Raw genomic sequence first — 24,416 nt, forward strand, 5'->3', positions numbered from 1 at the left:
TTAAATCTTGGTGAATAATTCTGATGCACATCCAGGATTGAGAACCAACGTTCTTTTAGGGTCCTTATAACCTACTGAGAAATAACTTTGGATAGGACTAATGTGGTCCTTAGCTTGAGCAGACCTTAAAGTAACTTTTTCTATTTTTAAACTTAAGCTTGGACAGATATGAGTTATTTAAGGAACTGTCCATTTTGTTGAAATGACCATTTTAGAGATAATAACATGGTTCTAAACAATTGTTTCCTAAAATGTATCAACATTTTTCTATTATTTAGAAGAGTGCTCTGATTTAATCCCCAGATCTCCAACTCACGATTAAGCCAAACAATTTAAACCTTTTCCCCTTTATACTTTGGTCTCTTCTACTGTAATTCTTGTGTTCACTATGAACCTTGGATAACAGTGTCAGGGAATAACAATGGAGAATCTGAATTCAACTGGAATGGGTGCTAAATTTATCCTATTATTTAAGATATGTGCTAGAGCATGACTGTGAATATGGGCCAGGCTTTGATGGCTCCTATCTCCATTAAGATTACTATATTTTAACTTCTAGCCTCTACTGTTACATACATACACACACACACACACACACACACACACACACACACACACACACACACACACTCATTCCTTGTATATATATATTCAGCCTTGTTTTCTCCTGCCTGGGGTATATTCACATATCCTTTTCATTAAAATTAAAAATTACATAAATTTCAACAAATTGGAAAGTATAATTTTTATTTATTTTTGTGTATAGTTTTTTTAAGTAACAGTTCTGGATTATTTGAAAAGAAAATGTTTTTGCTAGAAATGGTACAAGCACTGCAACTTTAATGTATTTTATTACCTTGGCTCAGAACTGAATTTCATTTTATTTGGTAATTTTTACATTGGTAGAAATCAGATTACAAGGGTATACATGGACTTCTTTTTCCTTTATGTATATGAGGGAAGATGAAAGAAAAACCCCCCAAAATTACAGAATTATCTTTTGGAAAGCAGGCCCTTGTAGTACAGGCTTCCCCTGCTAGGTAAGTGTTCTAGGAACCCATTGGCATCAGTATACTAGCTAGTGTTTTTATAAGAGGCTGAGTTGTGGGAGAAATGTCCTGAGTTGTGGCAAACAGGTGACTGGTTCTTCCACCATGACAACGCACCTGCCCACACTGCTATGAGTGTTCAGCAGCTTTTGACCAAAAACAGCATGCTCCCATGCCCCATCCTCCCTATTCACCTGAACTCCTTCCAGAGCAACTTTTTTTTTTATTTCTCTGGATGAAAAAAGTCCTCAAAGGGGAATGTTTTGCCAATGTGGAAGAGGTGAAACAAAAAACAGCAGAAGTGTTAAAAGGCATCAAAACTGACGAGTTCAAATATCATTTTGAACGTGGAAAAAAGAGTCTTAATCGATGTATTGCCTCAAATGGAAAATAGTTTGAAGGTAATTGAAGTTTAAACATGTAAGAATAAATACACAATTTTTTATAAATAAATATCAGGCTTTTGGGGGTCCCCTCTCATAGATGGGAAAGTTGTATACCTAACATTTTTTTTTTTTTTTTTTTTTGAGTTGGAGTCTCACTCTGTTGCCCAGACAGGAGTGCAGTGGCCGCTCCTGGCCACCACAGCCTCGACCTGCTGGGCTCCGGCGATCCTTCCGCCTCAGCCTTCAGAGTAGCCAGAATTACAGGCATGCGCTACCGCGCCCAGCTGATTTTTTGATTTATTGTAGAGATGAGGTCTTGCTGCCCAGGTGGGTCTCGAACTCGCAGGCTCAGGCAATCCACTCACCTCAGCCTCCCAAAGGCGTGGGATTACAGGCTGGACCACCGAGCCCGGCTACCTAACATTTTTTAATCATCTAGTGCACATATGCATTTTTATGCTTTCAGTCAATACAGAATTGGTTAGTTCCTAAGAAATTTGGGGCAAGATTAATCATGTATCATGGAGAATGTGAACATCATATCAGAATTCAGTCAAACATGTTGGGCTGTGCAAAGACAATGAAAATGATGTAATTTTTTTGAATTTTTGTCACTTAAAATATTATTTCCACCAATGTATTTTACATCTTTGCCCAAGGTTAGGCAAAAAGTAGATGACACATACACAGAAAAAAAAAAAGAGGAAAAAATGAAGCTAAAAGTTAGAGATTTTTCTAAAAAAAAACTCTATGCATTTTACAGAAAATGAAAACAACTGGAAAAATACGAAAGCATTTAAAAAGTATAAAGTATTGCATCAAATAAAGTATTATTATTTTATGTTTGTACTAGTATCTGAGAGGGTAGTATGATTTCTACTTAATAGCCATTTTTTTCTCATGCAAAAATATAGTAAAGTGACAATGTAAAAGTGTAAAATGTAAAAAAAAAGTAAAAATGCAAGCAAAAAATGTGAAAATATTAAAAGATGACTTGTGTATCTTCTTATGTGTAGTAGAAATTAAATTGTGGCTACATAATCATGTACATTGAACACTCAAAGTGATTTCAAAAACAAGTACTACCCTTGGGTTCTCTTTCCCAGTTTTTTTACTAATAGTGTGTCATTAACCAAGTTTCTGGCCTCCACAGAGTGTCACTGTCTTCATTAACAGTATACACACACACACACACACACACACACACACACACACACACACACACACACATACATTCTTGATTTCAAATCAAAATCATTTTTTGCTACCTTTTTTTTTTTTGATAAATGTACGGGGTACAAGTGCAATTTTATTACATGCATAGATTGTGTAGTGATCATGGCAGGGCTTTTAGAGTATCCATCACCCAAATAACATGCACTGTACTCATTAAGTAATTTCTCATCATCTACCCTCCTCCCACTCTTTCACCCTTCCGAATCTCCATAGTCTATCACGGACTCTCTATGACCATGTGTGCACATTATTTAGCTTCCACTTATGAGTTAGAACACTGCCATTCTTTTTTGTGTATTTCAGATTTTTGTTTATTTGTTTTGAGCCTAGTAAGACATTCCTTTTGAAATATGCATTTTAACATTTGGATTTCTACATAGATGAATATTCATTCTTGAGAATAAGAGAATAGCAAAAGGATCCAACCAATATCTAAAGCAATTTTGGGAAGTTCATTTGTAACCCTTTCAAAGACTGGACATTCAAGATTCTTTCATGGAGTAATAGGCCACTAAAAGACATAGATTCAAAATTCCTTTTATGATTTTTCACCTGAGCAACATTAATGAGATCCAAACAACTTGTCAATGTCCTTATTAACACCTGCTTTTTTTCTTGTCTATTTTATTCACAACTGCAGCTAGTCTAACTTATTTTTCCTAACCTCCCACCCCCATCCCACAATAAAACTTCCTTCACAGCCCTCATAGACATTCTCTATTCCTTTTTTATTCCTTATCTCAGTTCTTTATTGTGAAGGTAATTCTTTTTTGTCTCACATGAGTCTTTTTCTCTGCAGGTGAGAAGCAAGAGAGAAACATCTCTGAGGTCTTCCCTTTTGTGAAAGGAGTATGGCCATGAACACTCTTACTTGAATATTTATTGTCCTATTATGCATTATATATTAAAAGACAGTTCACTAATTCTATATAATTGGATTTCTTTAGCCAATGTTCATTAGAGATAATCTCTTATACAAATAACGGGTCTATTCTCCCCATAATGACTTCTAAAAACTTATCAATGGTATGCCTAGAAGAGTCTCTTTTCATTGCTCTTATAAACTGTCCTGCTATAATTTCATTGACATCTTGAGTATCTCTTTTTCCTTTCTGTGGAGGAGAGAAACCACTGAGGCAATAGAACGGTTGCCTTGAGGAGATAGATGAGCTGTGATTGCTGAAAGAGGGATTCTATGAGATTTCTGGCTCACGAGCAGAACAGGGCGGGGCATGTATTGTGGTAAAAGTAAACAAATATTTGGTCACTGAATAAATACAGCACAGGAGCAAAAAAGAATATAAGTATCTAGAGATATGAATTAAAGAGAAGGGGATTGTGACAAGAAATAGGATTGTGATGAGGAATTTGGTTATAACTTCCTTATGTTCCTCTTCTCTTCTCTTTTAACCACATCAAGTGCGAAGAAAGACTCCCCCATACCATTTTTTTGAAAATATAATAGAGAGGAATTTCTCTCTCCCATTATCTTCACCCTTTTTATCTTCCAAGTAAAATAGTTTGCTTACAACCAGGAGTGGTGGATCTTAAATAATATAATCCTTAAACAGAAAGGGGTATTCTGTGTAAGCATGCCTTCTTGCTAGATTATACAGAAACTTGTTTTTATATGCTCCCAGAGTGCTTTAAATCAGTTGACAGCACCAAGCAGGAGGAGATTTATTTTATAATCCTCCTAAATGACTAGCAATAGAACTGTCCTGAAGGAAAATGCTCCCGCTAGCCCTCCCTCCTCTCTATCTCATTTCTATCACATTATCAATCGATTAGAGTTGTGAATAGCAGAATACATCTCTGGTGAAAATCTCATCAGACAGAGAGACATGATAAAAAAATCATTAAACAGGAATTTCTAGGCCAGTTTTTATCAGGAAAAACAAACAGATGTCTCACCTTTATATACAATGGCTCCCTAAGATGATCAACAAGAATGCAGGCTTTTTCTTCCCACACAGGGTTGAGGTTCTTGTGTATTATTTTACTCCTAAAAACTTCTTTTCCTCCAATTTTAAACTTCACGTAGGGATCACTTGTCCCTGTTCAAAAGATACAGATTGAACCATGTTAGACAAGCCTTTCTATGGAAGCAAGCGAATCACTCATCAAATAATCAGGAAATATTTAAAGAAAGAAAAGTTCAGTGATACTTATCATGTGGGAAAATAAGGGCTAAATATTTTTCCTAAAATTTTCTTTTATGTTTCAAAGTGATAGTAATTATTGTCATTATTATTTTATGTTCTGATCTTAATCCTGTAACCTTGTCCAGATATTTTAAAACACTCTATTACATGCAGAATTTGTATATTTAATTCAAGTTATAAATCATGATCTGACATTTCTCTTGGTTATCATCTGGTCATCTGATCTTGGCTAGTTTTAATTCATTTAAAAAAACTTACATTTGCTGCTAAACTTTTATATTAGTCTAATGGACTTAGGGAAAGGCTAGGGAAAGTCTCAAAGCAGGCTTGGTTCCATCCTTGGTCTCATATTCTCTCTTGCGCAGAATTTTCAATTTTAGAAAGTTAGGAAGGAACGGAGATTTCAGAGGAAGGCATCAGGAGGAAGGGGACAGGTATTTATTAAATTAATTGGATACTTTTGAATTATCCCTCAACCATCCTAAGTTCCCAATGATGATAAAGAAAACCAAGGTTGTTAAATAAGTTGTTCATTGATACACAGCTAGCAAGAGATGGAGTTAGGATTCCAATCAAGGTTATTTGACTAGAATGCATTCACTTTTTCTACAGCTCCTGCAAGAGGGAAGGGTCTTCACATGCTTATGCATTATACCATTTCTCATTTTTATATGAAGCTGATGAATGAGACCAATCTTGACCTGAAGAGTCTATGTTATTATTAAGAATTCCTAGAGGAGGTAAATTAGTGATAGATCCAAGTTAATCATTCCAGTGTGTAACAATCTTCCACATAAGATAAAAATTCTTTCTATGAGGGGGGGTCCCCCAAAAAACTGGAATTATTTTTTGGAGGGCAGGCCCCTTGTAATACAGGCTTCCCCTGTTGGGTAAGTGTTCTAGGAATCCATTGGCATTAGTGTACACCAGCTTGTATTGTGAGAGGCTGCATTTGGCTGCAGTAAACTATTTTTGGGGAGATTCTTTCAGTGCATTTGCTCATTTCATGATGGGTGATTTACAAGTGCACCTGCCCACGCCAAGCTGAGTGTTCAGCAGTTTTGGACCAAAAATGGCATGACTCTCCCCTCCCCGCTCCATCTTCTCTGTTCAGTTGATCTTACCCTGAGCAACTTTGTTGTTGTTGTTTCCCTCGATGAAAACAGTCCTCAAAGAGAAATGTTTTGCCAATGTGGAGGATGTGAAACAAAAAAAGGCAGAAGCACTAAAAGGCATCAAAACTGATGAGTTCCGGCACTGTTTCGAACAGTGGAGAAAGCATCTTGATAGGTATATTGCATCAAATGGAGAGTACTTTAAAGGTGAGTGAAGTTTAAACATGTAAGAACACACAACTGTTTTTTTTTGTTGTTTGTTTGTTTGTTTCTGAGTTGGAGTCTCAGTCTGTCACCCAGACTGGGAGTGCAGTGGCCACTCCCGGCCACCGCAGCCTCGACCTGCTGGGCTCCGGCGATCCTTCCGCCTCAGCCTTCCGAGGAGCTGGAACTACAGCCGTGCTACCATGCCTGGCTAACTTTTGATTTATTGTAGAGATGCGGTCTCGCCAAGTTGCCCAGGTGGGTCTCGAACCCTCAGGCTCACACACAACTTTTTATATATAAATTCTGGTTCTTTTGAACCAGAGCAAGGAAGAGGTATAGGGCCTGACTCCCTTATGATAAAGTTGGGCTTCTTTCTCTCTGCTTTGTCCACATTGAAGCTACAATTGGCCTTTAAATTTAGAAAAATGGGAGGGGAGCCTTGAAAGCACCATATAAATGTCAGGAATTACCATTCTGATATCCTTCAACTCAAACTCTATATCCCCCTCTGTTTGCCTCAAGACATGTAAATTTCAATGGTAAGTATAAAGACTGCCTCGTAGACTTTGACTTATTGTTTCATCTTATTTCATCTTTTGGGGGCTCTCTTACAACTCTCCACAGCCCCCCCAGTATAATATCTTTTTAAGCCCAGACCTGGGCACAATAAAATGATCCCAATTTTCCATTATGAAAATCCATTTCATTCTGACAGATTTTATTATAGAAGTACCAACTTAAAAAATATGTATAAATGTAAATACAGGCAGTTACATGGTAACCTGTTATAATGCACTCTTTAAAGAAGTCAATGCAACCAAAATGTTTAATGATTAAAAATGGCCATTTTAAACAGTGTGGTTCCCAACTATGAGGTCAGGACCCTGGGGCTGGGGTGTTACAGTACATATTTTGAATGACAGTAAAGTCATGTACCTAGCTATGTCATTGGTTTTGAAAATCACCTCTCTAACTACTACCACCTGGTAAGACATGACATGTTTCACAAGAGCCATTTGGATCACTGTTAATATCTTCAGCACTGAATACAGAGTAAGACATATTGTAGACCCTCAATAAACATTTGGTGAATAAATAAATGATTTAATGGCCTAATAATATCAGGGATAGGGAGGTAGTCTAGAAAATTGCTTGATGAAAATAAAAGAAAATTTAGAAATCTCTGCTCTAAGTGAGTTTTCATAGTTCAGTATTTCCAGGGTTCCCAGGCATAACTTCATGGTGTCACCATTCAGAAACGAGTTCCAAAACTTTCCTCTCTTGTGCATGGACAATAAAGCCTGTCCCTCACTGTCACAATAAACGACTTAATAGTTTAATTATATGGGGGATACGGAAGTAGTCTGTAAAATTGCTTGATGAAAATAAAAGAAAATTTAGAAGTCTCTGCTATAAGTGAGTTTCCACAGCTCAGTTATTTGCAGTGTTCTGTCCTGTGCATGGACAATAAAGATCTGATACGCATAGTTATGTCTGAGGGTGACAGCTGAGAACAAGAAATGGCCTTTGAGTGGCTAAAGCAGATGCCTCAAAGAACATGTGTTAAATCTCTTATCCTCTTGCAGAATCACTATTTGCTCAACTTAGGCAAAATTTGTAACAGGTTTGGTTAACAGACTTTTCAGCTAAAGCATACTAGAAGCTTAGGTGGCAAGAGGAGCCAGTGGAAGTACATTAACAACTGACCATCTGAGAGCAGGGAAGAGGAATTTTAGAATTTGAAGAGAAGTTACAAGTTTTTTTTTAAGTTCTGCTTTTTTTTTTTTTTAGAGTACTTTGGAATTAGAGCACATGGGTCCAAGAGAAACTTAAGGCTTATAGGTGATAGATGGTAGCAAAACTGAAATGGACCCCCAAGAATAAAATAGCATGATGTAAGTGAAAAAAAAAATTGGATGGGCTAGGTTCCTCAGAAACCTCAAAAACAGGTTAATGAGAGCATCCTCTTTGGTAAAGTTTACAACACACACACAAAAAGGGGAAAAGATGAACTGTAAAGTAGATGGCTCTGGAAGATCTCACTCATTAAATGGACAAAGAGGAAGCCACATCCCCACCTTGTACCATATGCAAAGATAAACTACTGACACCTCAAAGGACTGAATGTGAATTGTAAATCTACCAAGCTAATAGAACACATTGGACTGAAAATGGAGGGAAATACACCATAAATAAGCAAAAACTTAAAAGCACAAAACATAATGCAAGAGAGGTGGCAGGGAGGGATAAATTTGTGTATAGCTAAGAATTTCTGTTCAACTGAGGATACTATGGCAAAGCTACCCAATAGATGCAACACTGAAAATATTTGCAGAGCCTGAAACAGACAGATTAATATCTTGACTACATAACAACTTTTGAAAATCAGTTAAAAAAAAAAAACCCAAAATCCCAGGAAATCCAATAGGGAAATGGTTAAATTTTATGAGTAGTCAATTCACAAGAGGAGAACCCCAAACAACAAGAAATAAGTAAATGAAGAAATTGTTAAAAACATTAGTAACCAGAGAAATATAAATAATTGAAACAATGAGTTCACTGACCAGAAGCACAAAAATTAGAAGGTCAGATGTTGTAAACCTGTATATCACTTCATGGGCAAGTTCCCATATTTGGAATAGCTTTCCTGCCTCTCTTTGGAATAGTTGAAGACAGTACTTAGTCTTCCAGTCTTTCTTATAGTTAGGTTGTAGGCTGTGCCCACCAATGCAAGACTTTGTATTCCCATAACTGTTGCTGTGTAACAAGGAACCCTAAAACATAGTTGTGTGAAACAACTATTTTACTATATTTAGGGATTCTGTGGCAAAGGAATTTAGACAGAGCATGGTGGTGATAGCCTCTCTCTGCTCCAAGGGACCTGAAGCCTCCATTGGAAAGATTCAAATGGTTAGAAATTGGTTACACTTTTCTGCCTCTTGTGAGAATCTTTGTTGAGTCCTGGACATGTGTTCCTCCTCATCCTGCCTTGAATGTAGAGACTTGGTTTCTATTTTGGTTCCTCTCTGTGACAGAGGTGCACACACCAGCTGCTTCTAGTCAGCCATCTTGCCTCGCCTTCTCTCAAATGACTAGAAAATGGTCTCATCTGAATGTACTTGTATGCTGGTCATAGGCTGGCCTCTCAGCAGGGCTATTGGTTAAATACCTACACATGGCTTCTCCCTGGGTCCTCCTGTGTAGGTGGTTTGTCTTCCTAACAGCATGGCTGCCAGATCCTAATCCCTAGCATCCCCAGATGGAAGCACACGAGGTTTTAATAATCAAGCAATTTTTTTTTTTTTTTTGAGTTTGAGTCTTACTCTGTCACCCAGACTGGAGTGCAGTGGCCACTCTCGGTCACTGCAGCCCCAACCTGTTGGGCTCCAGCGATCCTTCTGCTTCAGCCTTCCAAGTAGCTGGAACTACAGGCATGTGCTCCCATGCCGGGTTAATTTTTTTTATGTATTATTTATTGTAGAGATGAGATCTGGCCAAGTTGCCGAGGTGGGTCTCGAACCCACGGGCTCGGGTAATCCACTCACCTCGGCCTCCCAAAGCACTGGGATTATAGGCTGAGCCATGGAACCCGACCTGATCAAGCAATTTTAATGATCACTACTCTCTATATGTCAAGGAGGTTACAGACCTGCTCAGATTTAAGGGAAGGGGACCGTAAGTCCCACCACTCAATGTGAAGAATGATAAGGTCACATTTTAGGAAGGGTTCATGGGATGGAAAACATTGTTGTAATCGTTCTTTGGGAAATAAAAGCTGCCACTCTTAGATATGGAAGAGAACAATGTGAGGAAGGAACAGTGGAGGAGGAGTCTGGGGAAAGACATCGACTTTCAGAAGTGGCAGTTGTGGAAATCCATGCTTCTGTGCTCAGCATCTGTGGCAGAAACGATGGTGGTTTCTACTGTGTGGTTTTTATGCACTGACCAAGATGGGTTTGACATTCACCTCAGTTTGACTAAACTTGAGACAATTTTCTTCCTGCCTTTAGGTCCCTGATCTCTCTCTCTCTCTCTCTCTCTCTCTCTCTCTCTCTCTCTCTCTCTCAGAACATTTACTTTAGAAAACTTGCAATTGGAAATTCTCCTCTGCCCCTTTGAGATGTAAATCTTTTCCCAGTTTCTTGCTAATTTAACAACCCAGGAATGTCTTTTCCAAGGACCTGAAAGCCACCACATTTCAAGGACATAAAATGTGATCAAGAAAGGTAGGGTCCCTGTCTCCCAATCTCTGTGGAAAGTTAGAAACCTAACTTAGATAAGTGTCAATTAGCAAACACAGATGGCAGAATCACGTGGACCAACGTCTCCCTTAAGATTCTGTGGGACTTTTTCACGAGCTCACCCCAGTGCTTAAAAACTCTCCTGCCCCTTGTTTCAATGGAACTGAGTTGATTCTCTCTCCTTTATTGTAATAGTCTTGAATATTTTAGCAATAATCTTGAATACACTTTTCCTTGATGTTTTTAATAAGTATCCATGTAATTTTTCTCTTTAACACACCAAAGAGCAGGCTAGTGACTGCATACTGCTCCTGGCTACCTAACTGGGATAGATTCCAAAATTTGCCTCAATTGCTCACCCCTCGCTGTATCCAACATCTTGGCAATTCCTCCTGCTATCCCTAAGACTCTACACTTAGGGATTTAAATAGACCAAGTCCTGATTTTAGCCAACAGGGACTTAAAATGTACTTGTGAAGTGAGTGTGACCTCCCTTGTTGCTTCTGCCATCACCATGAGAAAAACAAACCTGGCTAGCTCATTGGTCCCAAAGAGAGGGATCTAAGATGTGTGACACAGAGCCACTGTGGCCACCTCAGCCAGAAGCAGGGTTGCAGAGTGAATTCACCAACGTATGAGCAAAAGATCAATGCTTATTGTTAGATGCAACAGAGGTTTTGTGATGATTTAATAGGCCACACAATTATGCTAAGAGTTGACAAACCTACTAGGCTTGTAGCCTAATTTGCTGGTCCTCCTAGAGATTCCATACACTGATTTCCTTGAGCACACTCCTTTTTTCTACAGTGAATTCTGATTGCAGCTAAGATCTCAGAGCGATACAGTAGATACTATCTAATGTAGGTGAAGACGTGGGCAGATTAGAAACCTTGCATTCTGCTGATGGAAGGAAAGAATAGTTTAGCAATTTCAGAAAGCACCCTGCCAATTCCTTGTAAAATTACATACATATATATATGCCTTTGACACAGCAATTCCATTTCTGGGTATTTATTCTAGGTAATTTTTGTGGGGGTCCATAAGGGGCTATTTATAAAGAGATCTATTGCAGCATCATTTATGGCTATAGCTACCTAGGTGTTTATCACACAGAAGGGGAAAGATAAAATGTGGTAAATGCAAACATGGAATACTAAAAGAAGTTACATGTGTAATTTGTAAGCCTACCTGTTTATTGTGTTATGACCCCTTGACGACCAAGATTCTGCCTCAGTGCATGGCACAGTGTCTGGGACAGAGTAGACATTCACTAAACTTATTTTGGTTTTTAGCATTATCTAATTACATTTAATAATTTTAAAATAACTTTATTGAGGTATGATTGATATATAAAGCTCAATGAAGAAGTATATACTTGTGAAACCATCACTGCCATCAAGACCATAGATGTACACATCACCTTCCAAAGCTTCCTTCTTCCATCCTTTATTTGTCCATTTCATGTTGCTATGAAGAAATATCTGAAACTGGGTAATTTATAAAGAATGAGATATATTTGGCTCACAGTTATGCATGGTTCCAGCATCTGCCTGGCTTCTGATGAGGCTTCAAGAAGATTCTACTCATGACAGAAGGCAAGAGGAGATGGTATGTTTCATGGCAAGAGCAGAAGCAAGAAAGAGAGAGGGAGGTGCCAGGCTCTTTTAAACAACCAGCTCTTGTGTGAACCAATAGCTCAAGAACTTTCTCATTTCCCTGGGAAGACACCAAACCATTCATGAGGGATTCACCTCCATGACCCAAATACTTCCACTAGGCCTTACCTCTAATGTTGGAGAACACATTTTTCCATGAGATTTGGAGGGGATAAATACCTAAATTAATATCACATCCTTATTATTATTATTTTATGGTGAGAATACTAATAAAGGATCTACCTTTTTATAAAGTTTTAAGAATACAATATAGTATTATGAGCTTTGGGCACTGTGCTATATAATAGATCTCCAGAACTTATTTATCTTGCATAACTGCAACTTTGTACCCTTTGACAACATCACCTCCCCACATCTCCCTCACCCAAGTTTGTGGCAATCACCTTCCTACTCTCTGCTTTTATGAGTTTGACAAGTTTAGATTCCACACACAAGTGAGATCATGCAGTATTTGTCTTTGTGTGTTTAGCCTATTTCACTTAGCATAATGTTCTACAGGTCCACCCATATGTCACAAATGGTAGGATTTCCTTTCTTATTTATTTTTAATTGACAAATAAAAATTATATATATATTTATGGTGTACAATGTGATGTTTTGAACTATGTATACATTGTGGAATGGCTAAATCAAGCTAATTAACACGTTACCTCATATACTTAGCATTTGTGGTGAGAACATTTAAAAATCAACTCTCTTAGTAATTTTCTTTTTTTTTTTTCGAGTTGGAGTCTCACTCTGTCGCTCAGTCTGGAGTGCAGTGGCATGCTCATGGCCACCACAGCCTCAACTTGCTGGGCTTAGGCGATCCTTCCGCCTCAGCTTTCCGAGTAGCTGGAACGATAGACGTGCGCTACCACATCCGGCTTTTTAAAAAATTTATTGTAGAGACAAGATCTCACCAAGTTGCCCAGGTTGATCTCGAACCCGTGAGCTCAGGCAATCCTCTCACCTCAGTCTCCCAAAGTGCTGGTACTACAGGTGTGAGCCACTCCGCGCCCAGCCTCTCTTAGCAATTTTCAAGTATAGAATACGTTATTATTAATTCTAGTTACCAGGTTGTGCAATTAGATTTTTTTGAAGTTATTTCTCTCATCTAACTGAAATTTTGTATCTTTTAACCAATATCTCATAAATCTTTCCTGCTCTCTACCCATCAGCCCCTAGTAACCACACATCTACTTTCAGCTTCTATGAGCCTGATAATGCTAAAAACCAAAACCAAAAATAAACTTAGTGAATACCTACTCTGCCCCAGACACTGTGCCATGTACTGAGGCAGAATCCTGGTCTTTACAGGGTCATAACACACATAAACAGCAATTACATTCGACATGTAAATGAAGTCATGCACTCTTTGGCTTTCTGTGCCTGACTTAGTTCATTCACATAACAACCTCCATACTAACCCTTGTTGTCCCAGATCGCAGGATTTCTTTCTTCTTCTTCTTCTTCTTTTCTTTTAATTTTTCTTTTATTTTTATTTTATTTTAAAGATGTGGGTTACCATTCAGGGTATACAAATGTTCATTATTCAGGTACCCTTGTTAATGAGGTGTGCCCCACCTTCCCAGGCAGATTCCCCCACTACTGCCAATCCCACTTTCCCGTCCCCTCCCGGCAGTTTCCCACTACTGCCAATTATTCTCTTATAGCATTACGATAATTTTTCAACGTTCGCTTATGAGTGAGGACATGTGATATTCAGTTCTTTGTTTCTGTGAAAGATCACTCATTATTACAGACTAACTGTGCTGCCCATCAAAAGAGGACTGAATTTTTTAAAATGTGGTACACATACACAATGGAATATTATGCAGCCATAAAGAAGAACAAAATCATGAACTTCACAGCAACCTGGATGGACTTAGGATTTCCTTCTTTTTAAAGGCCGAGTAACAATTGCCTTGTATGTTTATATCACATTTTCTTTGTCCATTTGTCTTAGTCCATTCTAGGCTACCATAACAAAATACTTTAGATTATCTATAAATAATATAAATTTATATCTCAGAGTTCTAGAGGCTGGGAAGCCCATGATCAAAGTGCTGGCGGGTTTGGTATTTGAGTGAAGGCTTGCTCTCTGCTTTCAAGATGACAGAGGCAGAGGGCAAATGGGCCTACCTAGTTCCCTTAAGTCCTTTTATAATGGTACTAATTCCATCCTTGAGGGCAGAGTGCTTATGATGTAATCACCTCTTTAAATACCCACATTGTAAAACTATCATATTGGGTATTAGGTTCCAACATAGGAATTTTGAGGGATGCAAACATTCAAACCATAGCACCATCCAATGATGGACATTTAGGTTGTTATCATATCTTGGTTATTGTGAATAATAATGTTGCAATGAACATGGGAGTTCTTTTTTTTTTTAACTGCCATATTGTTTGCCATAAACAATATGGCAAACGGTCACACCAATTTACGTTCTCATCAATCGTATACATGGGTTACCTTCTCTTCAGATTCTGGCCAACATTTGTTATTTATTTTTTAAAATAATTGCCATTCTAACAGTTGTGAAGTGATATCTCAATGTGGTTTTAATTTGCATCTCCCTGATGATTAATGATGTGGAGGGCCTTTTCATATGCTCGTGGGCCATGTGTGTCTTCTTCAGAAAAATGTCTATTCAGGTCCTTTGTCCAGTTTTAAAAAGCAAGTTGTTTAGTTTTTTGCTGTTGAGTTGTAGTAGCTCCTGATATATTTTAGATGTTGGCTGTTTATCAAATGTAAGGTTTGTTCCCATTCCACAGATTGCCTTTTCATCTTGTTGATTGCTTCCTATGCTGAGAAATAACTTTCTAGTTTGATAGACCCCATTTGCCTATCTTTGCTTTTGTTGCCTGGGTTTTTGGTGTTACATCCCCAAAAATCGTGGCTGGGATCAACGTCAAGGATTGTTTTCCCTATGTTTCCTTCCGGTAGTTTTTTACTTACAGGTCTTGCATTTAAGTCTTTAATCTATATTGAACTGATGTTTATATATGGTGTGAGATAAGTGTCAAATCACATTATTTTGCATGTGGATATCCAGTTTTCGCAACACCATTTATTGAAAAGACTTCCTTTCCCCATTGTGTGTTCTTGGCATCTTTGTCAAAAATTAGATGACCATATATGGTGGATTTATTTCTGGGTTCTATATTCTGTTCTATTGGTCTATGTGTCTGTTTTTATGCCAGTATCATACTGGCTGTACTCCATTTATTGGTTTTTGGTTTCATAACACTGTGGTCAGAAAAGATACTTGATATGATTTCCATCTTCTTAAATTTGTTAAGACTTGTTGTGTGGCCCAACGTTTGATCTATCCTGGAGAATGTTTGTGTGTACTTGAGAAAATATGTATGTTGCTGTTGTATGCAACATTCTGTATATGTTGTTAAGTCCATTTGGTCTACAGTATAATTTAAGCCCAATGTTTCTTTAATGATTTTCTGTCTAGATGATTTGTTCATTCCTGAAGGTAGGGTATTGAAATCCCTTCTATGATAGCCTATGATTGTGTTACATCTATCTCTCCCTTTATTTGGCTTATATATTTGCTTTATATATTTAGGTGTTCTGATGTTAGATGCATACGTATTTACAATCATTACAATTGAACACTTTATTATTAAATAATGATCTTCTTTGTTTCTTTTTACAGTTTAACTTAAAGTCTATTTTGTCTGATATAAGTATAGTTACTCTTGCTCTCTTTTGGTTTCCATTTGCATGGAATATCTTCCTCTTCCCATTACTTTAAATCTATGTGGTGCCCTTAAAAGTGAAGTGAATCTTTCATAGGCAGTATATAGTTGAGTCCTGTTTTTTTTGTTTGTTTGTTTGCTTGTTTGTTTAAATTCATTCTGCCACTCTCTGTCTTTTGATTGGAAATTTAATTCACTTACATTCAATTATTGATAGATAAGGACTTATTGTTACTATTTTGTTGATTGTTTTCTGCTTGTTTTGTAGATCCTTTGCTATAGTTATTTTAATACATTTGTCATTTAACTCTTATAATAGAGTTAAAAGTGATTTATGTACTACCATGACAGTATTAGAATATTGTAATTTTGGCTACATCCTTACCTTTACCAGTTAATTTTATACTTTCATATGTTTTCATGTGGCTAACCAACTTCTTTAATTTCTCCTTGAAGAAATCCCTTTAGTATTTCTTGCAATTTTTTGTTTGTCTGGAAAAGTCTGAACCTCCCCTTCATTTCTGAAGGACAGCTGTGCTGTAAAAAGTATTCTTGGCTGACAGGTTTTTTCACCCCCTTCTGCAGAAACCAGCTGGTGCTGGGGTTGGCCTGGAGCCTAGGTTTGTGGTAAAGTCAGATGCTCACTTCACTCTCTTTCCCCCCACAGGAGAGCTGCTGGCAGAAGAATTCTAAGTTCTGTGCTATGCTGTCATGGGAGAGAGGTGATTTAGGTATAGTGAAACTGTCCTTCCAACCCTCTTCACTGTGTCTTTTCCCACTGTGTTCCACTATCATAGTGTTACCTCTTGCCCAGAATCCAGAGCACTCATGAATGTATTTTTATAAGTGGATGGTTGTTGATATCAGTATTTCTGTAACCGGATGTGGAATGGAACCTCCTATTTTGTCATCTTGCTCATGCCACTCTTCTTAATCTCAATAAGTATTTTTTGGATGAGTGGGTGAATGAGTTAGTGTACAGAGTGCCATCAAATACACCTTTGAAATGGTTTGAATATCTATATCCCTTTCAAAATTCATGGCCTATAAGAAGTTATTAGCCTATGAGGACTTTACCCTCATGAATAGATTATGCATTAAAAAAGGACTTGAGGGGGCAAGTACACATCTTCTGTCTCTTCTGCCATGTAAGGACATAAATGTTTGTCCCAAGTGGTGGACTCAGCAACAGGGCACTATCTAAGATGCAGAGACTAGGCCCTCATCAGACACCAGACTCACTGGTGTCTTAATCTTGGACTTCCAGTCTCCAGAACTGTGAGAAATACATTTCTGTTGTTTGTAAATTATCCCAATCTCAAATATTTTGTTCTAGCAGCTCAAATGAGTTCAGACAATCCTCATACTAACTCTGTGAAGTTGGGAAAAGCATATATTATCAACTTATGTTGCAGGTGAGAAACAATCTGAGATTCGGTGTGACTTGCCCCAAATAGCATAACAAGTTAGCTAATAAGAGACAGAGTGGAAGGTAAATTTAGAGTTTCAGACTCCAAGTCCAATGTCACTTCTACTCAGGAATATAGGAAACCAACACATCATATTTTCCTCTTTTAAGTAAAAAACAGTACCATAGAATCATCGTGTCAAAGTGCTAAGTAATCACTTACATACTGTAAAGAATATTAATATGAACAAATAATTTCTTCCGGTCTATAAAACTTTCACACTGATTGTTTGTTTAATCACCACTATGCCTCAGTGAGTCTACTATGGCCTACATTTTACAGATGAGAAAGCCAGGAAAGGTTAATTGCTTCTTCCAGGTCATATCGTTAGTAAGGATGGGGCAGGGTCTGGACTCAATCTCAAATCTAGAGACCAGTGCAGCTAGTGCTTTTCCTTGTACATCATCATAGAATATTTTCTAATTTCAAGGAGTTATTAAAATACTCTATTTATTTGTCCCCCCCAAAAAAAATCTGTGAATAATCCTTTTACAAGGAAAGTGATCTCACAAAAGTTGGCTTTGTTGAATTTCTCAGAAGTTCCTGTATATTAGTATCTAGTATCTAACTCCATTTACTTTATGCAAAAAGAAGGATATAACTTCTGGTAATTTGGCACAGAGGCCTACATGCTCAGAAATAAATCTTATTGAGAAGAAATTTGCTTCTTGCTCTTTCCCAGAAGCATTTTTCTTAACCACTGCATAGGCTGTCAAATCTCCTGGGTCTTAGGTACAGCTGGTTCCTAGAATCCTGCTGGGTGGTCCACCAGGTCTTGACAGTATCACTTATATTATAAAAGGAAACTTAGATCACTAAAGCTGACATTTATTGAACACTTATTATGTCAAACACATATATTATAACACTTATTATACCACTTAACAAGCCTGTGTGGTATTCTCTAGTTATCTTGAATTACGGTCGAGAAAAGCAGCAGCAGGTAAGTAAATTCCCTGAAGTTGTACTAGGGTGCTGGAACCTGAACTTCATTGCTACACTAGGCCACCTCCAAACACAACATTTTTGGTGCCATATCCAGGATACCATTTGAGGCAATGGCCTAAAAATCAAATGTCAGTTAACAAGACTAGGTCTAAGAGTTAAGTTTCAAGAACAGATACTTGAGTCTCCAGTAGACACAAAGATCTCAGGAATTGATGTCAGGAAGAGATAGGTTGTTTTTTAGGGTCTCGAAAAACACATCATGATGGTGTGATATTTTTAAAATGTGTGGTTTGGGTCACAGGGTGACCAGGTTTGGGGATGGTAAATATGCCAGCAAATTTCATAAGTACAGGAAAAACAGATCCAGGTGTACACTTAGTCAGTCATCTAATTTTCCCCACCTTGTTTTGACTTCACAGGATAAAATTTGCTACATTTCTCTTTCCAACCATAACTTAGAGGCCTCTAGGTGCTCGGTGGCTCAGCCTGTACTCCCGCGCCTTTGGGAGGCTGAGATGAGTGGATTGCCTGAGCCCGCGGGTTCGAGACCCGCCTGGGCAGCGAGACCTCATCTCTACAATAAATCAAAAAATCAGCTGGGCGTGGTAGCACATGCCTGTAATTCTGGCTACTTGGAAGGCTGAGGCGGAAGGATTACCGAAGCCCAGCAGGTCGAGGCTGCAGTGGCCAGGAGTGGCCACTGCACTCCAGTCTGGGTGACAGAGTGAGACTCAAACTTAAAAAAAATAAAAAAATAAAAAATTAAAGCTTGCATTCTCTTTGCTGGGCGCAGTGACTCAAGCCTATACTCCCAGCACCTTGGAAGGCCAAGGCGAGAGAATTGCCTGAGCTCAGGGTTTCAAGACCAGCTGGGAAATTTGGCGAAACCTCGTCTCTACCATAAATCAAAAAATTAGCTGGGCATGGTAGCACACGCCTGTAGTTCCAGCTACTTGGAAACCTGAGGCGGAAGGATCATCTGAGCCCAGCATGTCGAGGCTGCAGTGGCCATGAGGGTGCCACTGCTTTCCAGCCTGGGTGACAGAGAAAGACTGTGACTCAAGAAAAAAAAAATTAATAATTTTTTAGTAGCCAAATTTCTTTAAGAAATGTCTAACCATTTTCAATTCTTATCTTAGGGGAACTTTAGTGGTTTCGAGTCCTTAGTAATTAGAGATCTCCAACTTGTGATTCCAACATGGGTCACTGGAGACAATGTTCTTTTAATTTAGGTTCAGTGAAAGATTTGTAACTAATGCTCTAATCTATGTTTGAAGTTTTTTTTCACCAAGATTATTTCAGCAAGAGATTATCTGGTGACATTAATAGCTATCATTTGTTTTTTTAAAAAGGAGTTCTATAGTTAAGAACATTTGGAAAACACTGATTTAGAAGAAAATTAAATAGATTCATTTTCTCGCCAGGTATGGTGGCTCATGCCTGTAATATCAGCACTTTGGGAGGCCATGGCGGGAGGATTTCTTGAGTCCAGGAGTTCAAGACCAGCCTGGGCAACATAGTGAGACCCTGTCTCTACAAAAAATTAGCCATGTATGGTGGCTTGGGCCTGTAGTCCCAGCTACTCAGGAGGCTGAGAAGAAAGAATTGCCTAAGCCCAGGAAGTTGAGGCTGTGGTGAGCCATGATCCTGCCACGACACTCCAGCCTGATGACAGAGGACTGAGACTCTGACTCAAAAAAAAAAAAAGATTCATTTTCTATAGTCTTTAAATAAGTGGCTTTCTAAGGAAAGGGGATGATATGCAGATTTTACCAGACTTCTCTGACCATGGGAGCATTTTTTATTGCATATTTTAAATCCTTAATTTCTCCTTGGCATATTCACTTCATGATATTTCATAAGGAAGTTCACATGTTTTTGGAGGTTATTTCATTGTAGTTGATTTTTCTGTGAATTTGAGTTGTTTTATTGTAACAGAATTCCCAGTAAATTTAAGTCATTCGTATGTGATTCACCATTAATGAATATAATATACAAAAAGATTAGTTTGAAGTTCTTTGCTTCAAAAATGCAAAACAATAAATGCTTACGCTGGTGCTGTTTTGTTGCCATATTGCACACAACCACGAGATGGCACTAATACTTATTAAATTATTGCAAGTTCTGTGTTTCTGCTATGGAAATCAAAGTTTAGTGCACCATTAGAGCTCATTTTGCGGTTCCTAGGCAATTCTAGCAACATGTGTTTTGCTGTTCTCAGCTGACCATTACCCTTATGAAAATGTTTTTTATGGTGATGGTGAAATAAAAGCATGGCAAAAACTATGGAAGATTAATCTAGCATATGTTAATTCTAAACTAAAATCCTAAAACTCAGATTTTATTGTTATATTCAAGAACAACTTTCCACAAATTCACTTTGTTAGATATTCTTAACTTCAGAATTTGCTTTTAAAACATCATTTTATTTTATAGTTGTAAATTCCTTGCTTTAAAAGTTGCAGAGCATTCTAAACCTAGGGACTAGCAATTCTATTTGAACTTCAGGATCGAATTGTTTAAAAAAGAAGAACGAGATGGTTTCCATATGATGTTTTCTCATGTAGTAAAGGAATACATATCCCCATGCTATGCTTTATTTATTTTTTAAGAGCCAGAACACTGATGAACACTCAACATCTTGTGTTATTGTTTAGCCTTTAATGTCATTGAAGTCCAACATTGAACTAAACTGGGTCTGAACAGGTCCAATTGTATGGAGCAATAAACACAGCATACACAAGATGGCAGCCTCTGCTCCCTTACAATAGTATTAAAGATATTTAAAATGTAAATAGCCTTCTATTAATGATTCCCTTGCTTTTCTTTCTCAGAATAAATAAGCCTCCTGGTTAACAAGTTAAAGTCAATCTTATTTCAAACCTAGTGTGTAATGAAATAGAAACAGCTACTCATGTTTTAGGGAACGCATAACTACTCAGTAATGCTAAGTCCTAGTAAGAAAAGAATTCCCAATTGTAACTCAGTTTCTGTAGTAAAGGGGGCGGGGGGTGGGAGGAGAAGGAGAAAATTTTAAAAAGAAGTGAACATAAATACTGTGGAAACAGTTAACATTTAAGCTGGATCTTCTTGAAGATATATGATCTTTCCACAAAAAATTGGAGGTGGTGACATTTGTTGTCCACATGCAACAGAGGTTATCTTTGTATAATAAAATAAAAAACTTTGTATAAGCAAAGTTAAAACACAGAGCAATAGATTATGTCCTTATAGACATTTATTTTCACGAATTATTTTTAAATCTTCAAAAAAGTTACCTTACAGACATGTTAAAAGTATTTCCTTGAGCTATTCTATTCCTTCCTCATTTTTTGTTGGAGATTTATAATGCCCTGTGATAGAAAGATTTCATAGTGCTAAATAACTAAATATTTTAAAATTTAAATACAAAAGCTTTATAGTCACGGATGGCTTCATATAATAAAAGTAAATGAACATTTTTTTTCTGTAATGAGGAGCATGAATATTTCAATAAATTAAAATTTTCAGGTGAATGAAATGACCATGATATAGCACACAGATGAATTAAAAGTAACTTGAGGGGAAAGCTCAGTGTAAACCGGCGCTGGGTACATTTCTTTCTCTGAGGAGTAGTAGAAGCCACTTCAGATACTCTATACATAGAAGGTATAAAAGACAGGAAGAAATGGGATTTTTGAGTAAACTTTAGGCTTATTTTTTTTTTTTCCTCTTGAATGCAGAGTTGAAGATATGCAAGAAAAAATTATTCATGTTGAGTTTGGGATCAATGTGTCTCACTCAAATTCCCCTTCACATCTGGCATAGACAGCAGGTGGATAAAAAAGCAATTTTCTGATAACTTCTGGAAGTTTAGGTAAACTAAAATATGGAAAGGTGGTGCTTACTGGGGTTTTTCTCCCAGTGTTTTAGACAAATACTGTTTTTGTTTTTCTTTAGACACAGGGTCTTACTCGGTCATAGGGGATAGAGTGCAGCGATACAGTCATAACTCATTGCACCCTTGAACTCCTGGGCTCAAGTAATCCTCCCGTCTCAGTCTCCTGAGTAGTGGGGACTACAGGTGAGTCACCATACCTGGCTAAATTTTTTAAAAAATTTTTGTAGAGTTGGGTTATCGCTATGTTGCCTGGGCAGGTCTTGAGCTCCTGGTGTCAAGCGATCTGCCTCAGTAACTTAAAGTGTTGGAATTACAGGTGTGAGCCACCATGCCCAGCCTAATTTTGAGTATAAACTGTGTATTAATCTGTGCCATAGAGCAAGTACAATAGAGTATCCTAGATGTCATTCTTTCCAAAGGGTCTTACCCCATCTTCTCTAGAAAATCCTTCTATGTCCAGTAATTAACGCATTAACTCTGTAGATATAATACGTATTCCATACTATTAGAAATTTTTTTGTCCAAAGGGAAACAATTTTCCCTAAAATTCTGCTAAAATATGTTACCATTTTTATAATACAGCCTCTTAACCTTCAAAAATCAAATATTAAAAAAATCAAAAATTATTTTTTAGTGATTTTACCTTTTCTTATTAAAAATTAAAATATTAATATATACCTTAAATTATTATACCTTCCTTAATCCTTTTTACCCCCCTGAAATTATTCCCTTAATTGTCGCCAGTAACTTTTAGAAAACACCAGTTTCAATGGTCATTTTCTTGGTCTTCATTCCCTTTCATATGTGGGTCACACTGAACATTAACTCCACTGACTCTGGAGTTTTCTTCTTTTGGATTCTGTAGCGCTGGTGACAGTTGTCCTACAGCAGAAAGATGATAGGCCAGAGAGTCAATTTTGCTTGTTTAAGCAGCATGATCCTAGAAAAGTCATTTAACACCTCTGGTCTATACTTTTGTATCCTTAAAATGAAGGGATTTCCCAGATTTCTCTGAGGAAAGTTGAGCATCTCTGATAACACTTGTTGCATGAAAATGAGCCATTCCACAAAAATGAGTTTTCCAGAAAATGAAAAATTACCATGTCAAACACCAGTGCTTGTTTTATTAATATAAATGAAGAAACTATTCATAAAATTTGATATGTTGTCTTTTTTTTGAGTTGGAGTCTCACTTGGTCGCCCAGATTGGAGTGCAGTGGCCGCTCCCGGCCATCACAGCCTTGACCTGCTGGGTTCCGGCCATCCTTCTGCCTCAGCCTTCCGAGTAGCCGGAATTACAGGCTCGCACTACCACGCCTGGCTGATTTTTTGATTTATTGTAGAGATAAGGTCTCGCTAAGTTGCCCAGGCGGGTCTCGAACCCGCGGGCTCAGGCAATCCACTCACCTCAGCCTCTCAAAGGCGCGGGATTACAGGCTGAGCCACTGAGCCCGGCTATGTTGTCTTTTTATTGGATAAGTAATGAATGCAATTGTTTTGAACAATTGGATAGCGCATTGTTTGTTGATTAAATGGATCTGGGAAATTATCCTCAAGGTTTAAGCAAAATAAATTTAAATCTGTGGAAAACTAGTGAAACTTGAGCAGAAACATTTTGGTTTTTGAAACTTCCAACTGGATGTTCCTGAAGGTCAAAAGATATTTCTTTTATCACAGAGGTTTCCCCCCCCAATGGATATTTCTATGATCTGTTTATTCTATATATTCATTTCTTTTGTGCCATACCTTTCAATTTAGAGTTGTTATAAACTCTTTATTTTTATTTATTTATTTATTTTTAATATAGAGATGAGGTCTGGCTGTGTTGCCTAGCCTAGTCTTCAACTCCTGGGCTCAAGCAATTCTCTCACCTCGGCCTTCCCAAGTGCTGAGATTATAGGTGTAAGCCTATGCACCTGGCTTAGAGTTGTTATAAACTCAATGACAGTATTATTTCCACTACTATATATGCCAGTGAACAAATGTAATTCTTAAAATATGACAAATTAAAAGCGATTTGAGTTAGAAGGAGCATGAATTCCAAAATCATTGTATATACCTGCCTTTGGCTCTGATGTGGAGGAAAAATAAACTTCTATTACATTTGAGAAATGACATATTTGGGGATCTATTTATAATCACAGTTCAGTCTACCCCAACGAATATAGATCCCTAAGCCCTGTGGATTCTAATTATCAAAATTCCATTTGCAACAATGGTTTCACTTATTCCATCTCATACACATTAAGACCTTTGTTTTAATTCTTAAAATACCTCTTGAGACAATTTCTGTCACCATTGCCTCACTATTCTTTGTCTAGATTATTCTAAGAGTCTTTTGCTTG

The 24,416-nt window shown here is 37.6% G+C and overlaps 1 protein-coding gene across 4 annotated transcripts in view; it reads right to left on the bottom strand.

The window, feature by feature from the left end:
• MCTP1 (multiple C2 and transmembrane domain containing 1) overlaps positions 1 to 24,416 on the bottom strand; it is a 334,728-nt gene that overhangs the window by 251,238 nt on the left and 59,074 nt on the right. For all 4 annotated transcript variants that reach the window (XM_008059220.2, XM_021712485.1, XM_008059178.2 and 1 more), the window contains exon 2: positions 4,586 to 4,728. In XM_008059220.2, the coding sequence (XP_008057411.1) occupies positions 4,586 to 4,728 (143 nt within the window). The remainder of the gene's footprint in view (positions 1 to 4,585; positions 4,729 to 24,416) is intronic.

Source organism: Carlito syrichta, unplaced genomic scaffold (assembly GCF_000164805.1).
Source record: "Carlito syrichta isolate Samal-C Ts95f unplaced genomic scaffold, Tarsius_syrichta-2.0.1 Scaffold16673, whole genome shotgun sequence".
Classification (NCBI taxonomy): Eukaryota; Metazoa; Chordata; class Mammalia; order Primates; family Tarsiidae; genus Carlito; species Carlito syrichta.